The 13,632-nt window shown below is 37.8% G+C and overlaps 1 protein-coding gene across 2 annotated transcripts in view; it reads right to left on the bottom strand.

The window, feature by feature from the left end:
* Nucleotides 1–13,632, bottom strand: part of EXOC4 (exocyst complex component 4) — an 823,589-nt gene that overhangs the window by 691,218 nt on the left and 118,739 nt on the right. For both annotated transcript variants that reach the window (XM_022580733.3, XM_089917005.1), the window contains exon 7: nucleotides 13,456–13,630. In XM_022580733.3, coding sequence (XP_022436441.1) covers nucleotides 13,456–13,630 — 175 coding nt within the window. The remainder of the gene's footprint in view (nucleotides 1–13,455; nucleotides 13,631–13,632) is intronic.

Genomic DNA, 13,632 nt, shown 5'->3' on the forward strand with positions numbered 1-13,632 from the left:
TCTTTTCACTGCCCCTGCCCTAGTCTAGCCCTTCCTTCCTGTATTGACTGAACTTGACTTCTAATCAGTATCTCTCCATCCACTTCCTTCTCCACCAATTCATTCTGCACGCGGTTGCCAGATTAAACACCCTAAACATATTACTTTCATCATTTCACTCTTCTACTGAAAAAGCATAACAGCTACTATCATCTATGAAGTAATCATGCCCTCCCCAAAACAATTTAAACCTGATTAAGCCTCTTGACCTAAGTTAGGGACATCGATAAATAGCAAATGACACAATGGGGAAGCAATCAACAAAAGCCAGAATGTGGGAAATTACTATAGGACAAATGATCTGGCTTCTTCAGTAAATAAATTTCAAGAGGTAAAAATGAGATGCAGGGGAACTTACACATTAAAATAGTTTTAAGAAACTTACCAAACACACTGAGGTATTTAAACCTTATTTGAATCCTGATTCAGACAAACTGTAAAAAATACACAATTATGACATTTGAGACAACTGGAAATGTGAACCCTGACTGGATATTTCATAGTAAGAAAACTATGCTTTTAGGTATGATCATGGTTTTTAAAAGGAGACCTTATCTTTCAGAGATTCACATTGGAATATAGGTGAAACAATAGGCTCTCTAGGATTTTTTTTTAAATAAGGGAAAGGGAAATGGGCAGGGGTAGAAACGAGACAATAGTACTATAAATTGGTAACATCAGAAAGTGAATTTGGACAATGGGTGCATGGGGGTTCATTATACATTTCTATGTATTTCTGAACATGTTTGAAATTTTCTGTAATAAAATAAAAAGCAAAAACAAAAAACCGTTACGGCAGCCCAAAGCCAAAAGAGGCAAGCCCAATCTCTAATTCAAAGATCTCCCTGGCACCCAAAATTATTCAATCTTATTTTGGTAACACTTCCCCCCCAAAAAAAAGCTAACCAAAAAAACCTCCATTCTTCCCAGCTCTCTATAATACTATGTGTATTACATATTCAACCCTAACCATGTTAGGGTGTGCCAAGTCTCTTCTTGTCCATGAACTCAAATGCTTTAACGCATTCTGACCTTGTTCTTCTATGATCTCCTCTGAAATTTATCCCTGGGACCATAAACAGCCCTGTATTATTGTTGGTTATGTTTTTGTCTTAACTCCCTAAAAGGTTAAAATAATTTCATAAATTCCTTTTACATATACAGCTTAAAAAAGAAATACCTTTTCTCCTTAGTTAAAAACAACAACGAATTTCCACTAATATAAATCTGAAAAACTCATACAGGTAATAAATAGGGGTGGGGAGACAAGGAACAAAGAAAACAACTCTTTTCTTAATAAAAAGACAATCATTAAGATTCTGATATAACTGTTTCCAGTCCAAAAACTTCTTGAATGAAAAAATGTATTTTTCAATGTTCTCAACTACTCAAGTCAGAAACAGGAATTACCGATGTTTGCTGTCTTTGGGCTGCTAACTCTAAATAAAGTTGAATCAAAATCTCTAAATGGAGACTAATTACAGCACAGTCATTTGGTTTTTCTTTTCCCTTTAACGTATGCATATATTAAAGCATTTCCCATCTTTATGGCACTTCAACATGCTATCATCGGTTGCTATATGTCATAGAACACACACTCCCTCCTAAACATGCCACAGCGATGCATCTTTCTAAATAAAACTAAACTCACTTTTTGTAAATTTCTCCCAACCCTTAAGACTGTCTTCTAATAGTCTTGGTTTTAATATGACCAAGTCTGTAATACTTGCTCATTGTAGCTCTTAACCAGATTGTGCATTAGAATCAGTCGGAATCCTACTGAAAGAGGCTTTTCAGATGTGGGATCCACAGGTAATTCTGACTGGGAGGAAGGGAGGAAGAAAGGAAGGCTCAGTGACAGCTAATAGCTGTGACTACCAAAATATTCAGAGCATTCAGATGATCTAATCTGAAGCCACTGCGAAAACATAAATGAAATAATTTTCTTGTCCCTATAGGGTAAAGCAAAGGCTTAAACCAATTTTAGTGCATTTAACAAAATATCTGGCATCTTAGAACTGGAAAACCCAAATCTCTATTCAGTGACTGCTATTCTTTGAAAAATGAAATCCTCAATTTTCACAATTTGAAAATATGTATACATATATAGGTGTAAATACACTACTTTATATACATACACTTAGTAAAATGCCTAGTGAGACATATTCCTCAACACAGAGTCCTCATTTTAAAATTATGAGAACTAAGATCATTTCAACTAAATGAATCACCTAAAAGTATCACAGATTCTCAAGTGAAATGTCAAGATGTCAAAGTCCAAGCCAAAGTAGGCGTGTAAATCACTGACTTAAACATTTAAAAAGAAAGCTAGGGGGACTTCCCTGGTGGCACAGTGGCTAAGAATCTGCCTGCCAATGCAGGGGACACGGGTTCAAGCCCTGGTCCAGGAAGATTCCCACATGCTGTGAAGCAACTAAACCCGTGCGCCACAACTACTGAGTCTGTGCTCTAGAGTCCACAAGCCACAACTACTGAGCCTGCGTGCCACAATTACTGAAGCCCGCGTGCCTAGAGCCCATGCTCCGCAACAAGAGAAGCCACCGCAGTAAGAAGCCTGTGCACTGCAAGGAAGAGTAGCCCCTGCTTGCCACAACTAGAGAAAGCCCGCGTGCAGCAACAAAGACCCAGTGCAGCCTAAAATAAATAAATAAATAAATAATGATAATAAAATAAAATAAATTTATAAATTAAAAAAAAAGAAAGAAATCTAGGGCAAGCTGAGTTCTATATTTGACTCTTTGGTGCTATAACCATGATTTAAAACTCTTATCTCAGTTTCTCCAGCTCTAAAATGGGAACAATATGATGAATGGTAAAAACAGAAAGGACAAAGGGATTCATAAGATACAAGAAATCATTTTAGTGCTTGAGTCTAAAGTGACAGATAAGTGAAATTACTTAAGAATTTCATAAACTCACTTGAACCAAGTAACTCCATGAAAGAGCTGTATTTTCCTAAATGTATTGTAAATGGTCTTTGTTTTAATATGATTGAAATGGTAAGATTTGCTGAGCCTGATAATCATTTAAATATTCTCTAACCAATTAAGATCAATAGGCAAGGGGCTTCCCTGGTGGCGCAGTGGCTGAGAATCCGCCTGCCAATGCAGGGGACACGGGTTCGAGCCCTGGTCCAGGAAGATCCCACATGCTGCAGAGCAACTAAGCCCGTGTGCCACAACTACTGAGCCTGCACTCTAGAGCCCGTGAGCCACAGTGACTGAGCCCATGTGCCACAACTACTGAAGCCCACATACCTAGAGCCCATGCTCCACAACAAGAGAAGCCACCGCAATGAGAAGCCTGCACACTGCAACAAAGAGTAGCCCCTGCTAGCCACAACTAGAAAAAGCCCGCGCGTGGCAACGAAGACCCAACGCAGCCAAAAAATTTTTTTTAAATAAATTAAAATAAGAAAAAAAAAGATCAGTAGGCAAGAATAAAATCTTGATCTTTATCTTGTGACAAAGACCCAGCAACAATAATCTAATGCCAGTGTCTGATGGATTATTCTAAAAGCAAACTTACAAACCTTACAATGTTGTGGTGGAGTAAAGATTGCCAAGAATTCCTTGCTACTCTTCCCACTGAATGGACTCTATTTTCCCTCCACTTTGACCAACAGAACGTGGCAGATGTGACACCATGTAATATACAAGGCAGGGCCTTAAGGGATCATCAGCCTCCACCTTTACCTTTTTGACTGCTCCGGACTGGAAGCCAGCATTCATGTAAGACGTCCAACTACCCTGAGACTGTCATGCTATGAGGTCCTACGGAGAGAGAGAGAAAGCTTCTAACGCAGCCCAGCCTTTAGCTGAAGTAGCCAAGTGAATGTTCTCAGTTGACGCCATGTAAAGTAGAAGCACCACCCTGCTGAGCCCTGAGTGAATTTCTGACTCATAAAACTGAGAGCAAATAGAAGCCATGAAGTTTGAGTAATGTGGTATGCAGCAACAGACAATCAAACCAAAAGAACTATAACTATACTCAAGAATTTAGGCATACTCTCAAATTACTTCCACAATCAGAATAGGTTTAAGAGAAAGAACATTTTTTTTTTTTAAAGTATTATCAATTCAGGAAGATATCATCATTGTTGCTCTAAAATCTTCTCAGGTAGGCAAGAGCAGTATCAGTGAAGCAATGCCAGTTGCTTTAATTTCACTCAAATCATATACTGATACTGTACCTCACACTATCGCACCTATTATCATTAATCATCACCACTTAATTATGGCCTCTTGGTTACTAGCAACCCCCTTGCTTGGGCCCAGGTGCACCAAACCTTGATAAGCACACAGCCTCCTTAAGGACTAAGGCCGTTTAAATCACCAGGGGCAGTACAAATCTGCCTTGGCTTTCAGTGGTCCACCCTCCAGGATCTCAGAAAAAATCAGACTAAGAGAGGGACTTCCCTGGTGGTACAGTGGTTAAAAATCCTCCTGCCAATGCAAGGGACACGGGTTGGAGCCCTGGTCCGGGAAGATCCCACATGCCGCGGAGCAACTAAGCCCGTGCACCACAACTACTGAGCCTGTGCTCTAGAGCCCGTGAGCCACAACTACTGAGCCCGCGCTCCGCAACAAGAGAAGCCACCGCAATGAGAAGCCCGCGCACCGCAACAAAGAGTAGCCCCTGCTCGCCACAACTAGAGAAAGCCTGCGCGCAGCAACGAAGACCCAATGCAGCCAAAAATAAATAAAATAAAATAATTTTTAAAAAAACAGACAAAGAGAAAAGCTTTGGAGGTGGTGGACTGTAAGGAAGCCCTGTCATTTCTACTCTTGGGTCCTCTAGACCAAGACCCAATCAGACCCAAGCAGATACTTCCTGGGCAATTAGAAATTTAAGGAGAGCAGACTTTCCACCAAATCCACCTAATTCTGGGGCATCAGCCACCGAGCTACTATTTTTTAAAGTTTGGCCCAGTGTATTAAGATATCCATGACATTCACCACAACTTTCACTGGGCCTCAGACACCCTAGCACTCTGACTTGCGCAACTGCCACATGTGCACGGGGAGCCAGAGGAACCTCCTTGGCTGCCCATCATTTCCTGCTTTAAGTAGTGAACATAAAACAACCTACAGAGAGTCCTGATGCTACAGAAGCTGACTTCAATTTAGAGGAAGATTTCTACTTTAACTTTCACATGTTCACTTAATTCTATGCATTGGGCAGCATACTATCCATTGACCAGACAGAACAAAAAATCGAGGAGCAAGCACCTTCCTGGAGACTCAGTGGCCTGGCCAACAACATGACTTTAATATGCCACCCCAAACAGAGGCTATCAAAAAGTGTTAAAGGTTGAGAAATGAAGAAAAACTATTTCTGCAAGAATAATCGCACAAGTTATCTGGCCTAGAATACAGCAAAAAAAAAAAAGCTAGTTTTACTTTGAGGAATGGAATCCTCAGCTAACCAAAATATCACATGAAACAAAAGCTAAGAATAACCTAGTTTCAGACCTGAATTCAAAATAGAAATTGCATCTGTCTCCTTGAAAAACTCCTCTAGGTCATGGATCAGTACCAATAAGATTTGTGGATTTTCTTACCTGACAGCAAACTTCAAGTTCTCTCTGCATGAGGTTAATTTTATCACTATTTAGACATTTTAGTGGCAGTTAACACAAGTAAAGTGATTTTCCATTCTGTCTCTGTTAAGCTCCAGAAAGAGAGATCAGGGCACTAAAAAGTGAAGTGACTTGTGGTGTCACTGTTAGTGGTTCAACAGTGTAATTACAACCCACAGCCTCCATCTGTAGAATACTACTTAGCACACTCGGGGTTACACACTTACGCCGACAATGGCTAAACGGGCAGTTTGGCTTTGAAAAGAGATGTGAATAAAAAAATGAGATTTTTTTTCAGAATCGTAACACCTGAAAGATAGGTGTGTTCAAAGTGATCCTCTTATTTCCTCTGTTATGTTAAATCCCACAAGAAATGGAGTATTTTGTGTTTCTAGTGTACCTCGGTCTTAACACACTTGAAAATGTGCAGCCAACGGTATGACAGGCATGTCACCAAGTAGGTGACATTTCGGAAGGTGCTGTTGCTACTCAGAAGGGCAAAAACATGTATTTCTATTATCACAGTTCTAAAGAGTGTGTAAAACTGAAAAGGGAGTTCAATGGTGTGTGGTCACAGGGATGACACCAGGAGAAAACTCTGACACCCTGTTACTATGATAGCGACAGCCGTGTCTCCACACATGGCTGTCTCCAGACACAAACACGCCGAGACAAATGAGCCTTCCAGCTACAGGATGGATTCTGCCTGCCAGGGACAGCCCAGGTTCCAGTGGAGAAAAGCTGCCGAAGTCTCTACATGATCAAAAATTATTTTCTTTTCCAAGATTTAGTAAACAAAAGAGCATTTCCATTTTTCAGCAAGAAACTTTTTCGATTCAAAGAAACACTGAAATTCGAAGTCTAAACACCTGTAACTCCATTCAGCATATGATCCCATCACCTTCATACATGCTGGTACATGCTAACTGCAGGCGTCTATTGTTCTCAACTATGTCTGTTCTCCAGAAAAGATTTTAACCTAAAGAGCATTCCACCAGCAAGTATCAGAAAACTAAATTGGCCCTAAGCATAAACCTCTGCATGAAAACTTAAACCAAAAGTCTTCTTTTCTAAGCCCTCCACATTGGCAAATATTCTCCTGTGCTACTTCCCATGCCAGCTGGCTAACACTGAAGTAAAAACACACACTCTTGCCCACTCCTCTCACTTCACCAGAGTGAGCTCTCTATCTTGTGTTCAGCTTTATTCCCAAATACTTAGCACATAGTTGGCTCCAATAACTTAACACTAAAACATCACTAAAATATCAGTCATACTGGAAACCAGCATGACACGTTGACTACGTGGTTTTATAGATTTTCCAAAAGACTCCCTAAAGGTTTACAAATCCTTCCCTCTTCTTTGTATTCCTCTAACATGCTCCATGAAAGCCTGTGATTTGTTCTACTGTTAGACAATATCTCAAGTAATATAACCCAGACTCTCCACTAGCCTACACACTAGCTTCCTTGCCTTAGTCTCCAGCCTCTACCCCCAATCCTTTTCAGTGCTACCATATTAATCCTACTTCATCTCACCACATGCCAATCCAAATCCAAAATGGCCCAGTATCACCTAAAAAAAGGGTCCTCAAACTTGAGCGTGCATACGAATCACGTGAAGGGCTTATTAAAATACAGATTGTATGGCCTCACTCCTTGAGTTTTTGAATCAGTAACTATGAAGTAGGAACACAAATTTTTTTAACATGCTCCTTGGTAACACTAATGCTGCTGGTCCAGGAAACATACTTTGAGAACCACTGACCCAAAGCAACAGTTCCCAATTACAGGATCCCAAACAAATGATCAGAATCATCTTAGGAGCTAAAAAAAACAAAAAACAACAACAGCAACAAAAAAACCCACAAAATCCAGTCCTTATCCACAGTGATCCTTAATCAGAAGGTCAAGGATGGGACTAGGAATCAATCCAGAGGTAAATCTAATGCATACTCAGCTTCAGGAACCATTAGCCTAAAGACAAATCACAATCCCCTTAGATGACACTTAAGGGCTTCCACAACCTGAACCCAAACCTACCTATCTGACCTTATCTTCTAGTGCACAAAATAAACCCTCAGTTACAGCTAAACCATTCTTTTCTTACTTATCCGTGAATATCCTTGTCCATTCATTCCTTCTGTGCCACTTCCCAGTATCTCACTTGCCATTCCAGCTGTCTAGAATGCCATTTGCATCTTCTCTACCTCTGCAAAACCTCCAAGGATCAGCTGTTCAACAATCCTGAACACCTTTTTTGGTCCATTTAACATGTTTCAGGATGACTGTATGACGCACTGTACCAACTACCATTCTTACATTTAGCAACATTAGACCATTTGTGTGTCTGTGTCACTGCATATCCAGTTTATTAATGGCTATATAACCTAATATTACACTGTAAGAAATCTGTAAGTAATCTGTAACCTGAAAGAATTTTTTAAGGAACTAGAAAATACAGAAAACTAAAACCGATTTAAAAATTGTATAACAATTTTTTTTTTTAATGTTGAGCCTTCTTTTAAATTTATTTATTTTTATTTTTGGCTGTGTTGGGTCTTCGTTTCTGTGCAAGGGCTTTCTCTAGTTGTGGCAAGCGGGGACTACTCTTCATCACGGTGCGCAGGCCTCTCACTGTCGCAGCCTCTCTTGTTGTGGAGCACAGGCTCCAGACTCGCAGGCTCAGTAGTTCTGGCTCACGGGCCTAGTTGCTCCGTGGCATGTGGGATCTTCCCAGACCAGGGCTCGAACCCGTGTCCCCTGCATTAGCAGGCAGATTCTCAACCACTGCACCACCAGGGAAGCCCAATTTTTATTACATAATAGTAATCATTTAAAATATGTAGATGACCTCTTACTTTAAAATGCTTTATTCTTGAATCTGTGGATTAATAAAGATGAGTACAATAGAGAGCTAAGAAACAATCAACCAGAGATTAATTCAAGTCATGACTAATATCACTCTTCCACTACATGTCTAAGAAAACACAAACTGGGGGCAGAAAAGTAGAAAAGTAGAAAAGTAAGAGGAGGAGAAAAATAGAGGAAAAGAAAGAAAGGAAAAAAGCAAAGAACACTGTCATACCTTGACCTCAAAACAAGTAAACATAATACATGAAATGAAATGTTATTTCTACGTTACTATTAGATCAGTTTTAGTTTTATGTTCTTTATCTGTCAAATAGCTTATACCAACAGTATATGTACACATTAACATGAAATGGCAACAGTATTGCCAAGTGTATGATTTGGGGACTACAAGTTACTCAGAGATTTAACACACAGTTTATGCCTCTTTAGTGTCTTAAATACATCTTAAGGGTGAAGGGAGTGGGGAATGGGAAGTGATTTCTAATGGATACAAACAGGGACTTCCCTGGTGGCATGGTGGATAAGACTCCATGCTCCTAATGCAGGAGGACCGGGTTTGATCCCTGGTCAGGGAACTAGATCCCACATGCATGCCACAACTAAGAGTTAGCATGCCATAACTAGGGGGCCCACATGCCGCAACTAAGGAGCCAGAGAGCCACAACTAGGACCCGGCACAACCAAATAAATAAATATTTAATGGATACGAACAAGGTTTCTTTTTAGGGTGATGAAAATTTTATAAAACCATATCATGGTGATGGTTGCACAACTCCATAAATATACTAAAAAGCACTGAAATCTATACCTTAAACAGGTAAACCTTGTGGCAGGTACATTAAATCTCAATAAAGCTCTTTAAATAAACAAATGAATAACTCATTCCATAATATGGAAGATAGGCTCCCCAATCATCTTTTGAAATGACATGTGTGAAAGGTATATCTCATTTAATAAGCCAGAAACATACTTTCATTTTTTCATTTCAAGTTAATGTCTGATGGAACTTAAAGTTCCTTAGTTTATTATAAACATTTTTAATATGAGATAATGAGTTTTGTTTTCAGAAGTGTAGGAATTGTATACATTTGACAAATCCAAAGTAAGTAGGGCTAAGTAAGGCATATCTTACTTTGTTCATAACCATAATTAATTCTTCATAAATCCTATAAATAGGATCCTAGTAGATTCAAAAGTTGTTTTAAACTTAAAACATTAGTCTTATTCAAATATCAGATATCAAAAACTTATTCATAAAGCATTTTATAACCTTGTGACAACAGGATTACATAGTCTATAACATACTTCCTAGGGCTTAACGTATTCAGGTTTTAAATGCCATAAGTACTGATACAAATAATTCCATTTGATAATATTATATTCTAATACTGTCCAATACATTTGCATAACACAAATATTTTTATTAGTATTTCATGGTACATCTCTTTCCATTCATATACTTTTAATCTGTCTATATCTTTATGTTTAAAATCTCTTAAGCCCAAAATGAGGAACTTGAAGAAAAGCTATGGAAATGTTCAAGCTTAAAGGAAACTAAAGAGGCATGAAAAGCAGATACAGTATCTAATGCTAGACTGGATTTTCTACTGGAGGAGCAAAAAAAAAAAAAAAAAAAAACTGCCCTAAAGAACATTACTGGGTCAATCAACAAAACTAGAAAATAGATAACAGAGAAAACACACACAAGTACATATATATAGAGAGAAAACAATTGATAAAGTGACAAAATGCTAACAGCAGTTGAATTTGAATTAAGAGTTATATGGGCACCCTTTGTACTATTCTTACCTTTCTAAAAGTTTGAAGGTATTTTAAAATTTCAAAAAAACAACATAAAACATATCTCTTGTAAACAGTACGGTTGGGTTTTTCTTTTTTTAAACCAATCTGACAAACTCTGCCTTTAAATTGAAGTATCTAGTCCATTTACATTTAATGTAATTACTTACATGGGCGGTATAAGTCTAACATGTTGCTATTTGTTTTCTATTCATCCTATCTTTGTTTTGTACTTTATCTTTTCTTTCTTCATTGTTCTTTTCTTCCTTTCCTGCTTTTTTCTTTTGGATTAATCAAATATTTGTTCACTATTCAGTTTTATGCCCTTTACTGGCTTTTCAGCTATACATCTATTTTACAATTTAATGTTTGCTCTAGGGATTATAATATGCATCCTTAACTTACCACAGTTTACCTTAAACATTGTATCTCTTCATGTATAATGTAAGAAACTTACAGCAGTAGAGTTTCATTTACCCTATTCCCATCTTTTGTGCAATTATTGTCATACATTTTACTTCAAAATATATTATAAAACCCACATACATTACTATTGGTTTTGCTTTAAACAAAAATTAAGAAATGAGAAAAATATATTTTATTTTTACCCACATATTTACCACTTCTGGACTTCTTTATATTTTCCTGTAGATGAGTTACTATCTGGTATTGTTTTCCTTTAGCCTGAAAAACTTTCTTTAACATTTCTTTAAGTGCAGGGCCAGTGAAAACAAATTCTTTCAGCTTTAGTTAATGTGAAAACGTCACTATTTCACCTTCATTTCAAATGATTTTTTCAGTGAATATAAAATTCTAGATTGACAATTTTCGTATTTTATAGCACTTTCAAGATGACATACATCAATTTCTGGCTTGTATTGTTTCTGATGAGACATTAGTGAACATCTTTATCACTGGTTCCCTGTAGGCAATGCACTCTTTTTCCTCTGGCAATATTTAAGATTTTTTTCTTTGCTTTTCAGCTACCTTATGATAATGTGTCTAGATATAGTTTTCTTTGTGTTAAACTTCCTTGGATTTGTTGAACTTCTTGATCTGTGGGTTTATGTTTTTCAACAAATTTAGAAATTTTGGGTCACTGTTTCTTCCAATAATTAACTGCCCCAATCTCTCTCCCTGCTCTCCCTCTGTAGTTCCAACCACACAAATGTTAGACAGCATGATACTGTCCCACAGGACATTATGGCTGTGCTCATTTTTCTTTTCAGTCTATTTTCTCCCTGTACTTTAGTTTAGATTGGTTTTGATTGATTTTTCTTCAAGTTTTCTGATCCTTTCTTATACAGCATGCAATCTGTTGCTAAATCCATCTGGTAAATTTTTCATTTCAGATATTTTCATCAAATTTTTAAAATTCTGGTTATTAGTCACATTTTTCTGCTTTTTTGCAAGTATGATAATCGTATGCTGCACAACGTAGATGCTTCATTATTGAGATACTAGATTATATTACTTTATTTACAGGTGGATCAGACTAATACTGTAGAGACTTGGTTTGGGGCTTTGTTACATGAAATTACAGTACCACGTACACTATGGCTAGAACAGCCCAATTCCTAAAACATCTGAGGCCACATATGAAAGCACAGGATGTTCACTAAGTTCTCCCCACACTGGCTGGTCTGAATTCCAACGTTTCTGAGCATTTGGCAACTTCTGCAATTTCCATTCAGCTCACAGTCCCACAGTAGCTATATTCTGCCTTGGAGTGGGTGAAACTTCACATCTGACCAAAGGCTCAACACTACTCTTTTCATATTTCTGGGGTTCCTTCTCTCTGCAATTTCCTCTCCTTCAGTATCCTAACCCACAAACTGCAGCTGCCTCCGCACCCCTGAACCCTGAACTCTGCTTCATCTACTACTTAGAGCCTGATGATGTTTGTTCACTTTCCTATGTCATAGTTTGAAAGTGTCCCCAGAGAAGAAGCTGGGATGTATGTGAAAGTGACCTCATGTATTCTCTTCTCTCAACTGATGATGCTGATCGCCTGAGTCCACCCAGTTTTCAAGTTACTTATGGTAGGAGGTAACCACATCATGGACAGAACCAGAAGTCCTTAATTCTAACTATTTTTGAAATAGCTTTAAAATCTATTATCTTATTTCATCATTAAAATAAACGTGTAACCTGAAAAGCATATATTTCCATGACAGATTAGCAAACCAAGATATAAAATCTTAAATAACCAGTTTCCAAGCAATAAAGATATTTTATTCAACACACAAATATTCATCAAGCACCTACTATGGGCACGTGGTAATTGACATAGCAGCAAAACAAACTCATGGAATATAGTTGCAACCTATATTCTTTCTACTGAACCATCAATAAAGCACACAGACTGTATCCCAAAAACTGTCTAATGAATGAATAATCAGGAATCAATCAATCCACCAAGAGCATGCCTATACTCTCAAAAATAACTACAATCTACATACATGATTTATTTTTTTCCTGCAAAGAATCCTATTTGCCATGCAAATAATTTCATTTCTACAGTTATATTTTTCAATTCCCTATATATACTTAATTTTTTTCCTATTAGTAGATACTGTCTAACCAAGTCACTTCTATATAGCTATGTCAAATTTGCTTCAGCTAACTCTTAATCGTATTTCTCATTTTCATCTGGCCGTATCAAATATATTTTCCTGGCGCATGGAGAGAAAACATAATAAAATTTCTAAATACCCCCTCTGCAGCATCATACCAAACAGTAATATCATTCCTCCGATCTTCAACAGATCAATCAAAGTGGTACATTTATACCTTACAGGTTTATCTTCATCTCTTAAAATAAGCTCTTGACCTGTCTTTTACCCCAACATATGCAAGAGCTGACTGTAAGAAAATGGTCATAAACTTAAGCTACATATGTTTAGATCCTTGATTGCTACGTATTGAGAATCTCCTAATTTTAAAGCCTGGCCAAAAGAAGTTTGTTTAAAAGGTCTTTTGAAAATTATAGAAGTTCATAACATCAGCAAGCATCACCTTTAAATAGGAACACAACATTCTCACTGTTTATGATTAAGAGAATATTTTAGGTGGCTGATTTTTTTATGTTCCTACCTGTTATTCTGAATCAAGATGGCACCCTCTGTAAAAGGATCTTACCTGCAGAACATCTTGGATCTTCACCCACACGTCTGCCATGTCATACAATTTGACATCTTCCTGCTGAGTCAGTGGAGTCACAACAGTGTCTTGCAGGTACCCCAGGACCACAGAGTGTGCAGCAGCTACAGCATTAAACTTGTCAAACAGCAACTCCAGCAGTTCTAGAAGTAACCT

Source organism: Delphinapterus leucas, chromosome 9 (assembly GCF_059928025.1).
Source record: "Delphinapterus leucas isolate spDelLeu-1000000601 "Yukka" chromosome 9, BTC_Dleu_Yukka2, whole genome shotgun sequence".
NCBI classification, from domain to species: Eukaryota; Metazoa; Chordata; class Mammalia; order Artiodactyla; family Monodontidae; genus Delphinapterus; species Delphinapterus leucas.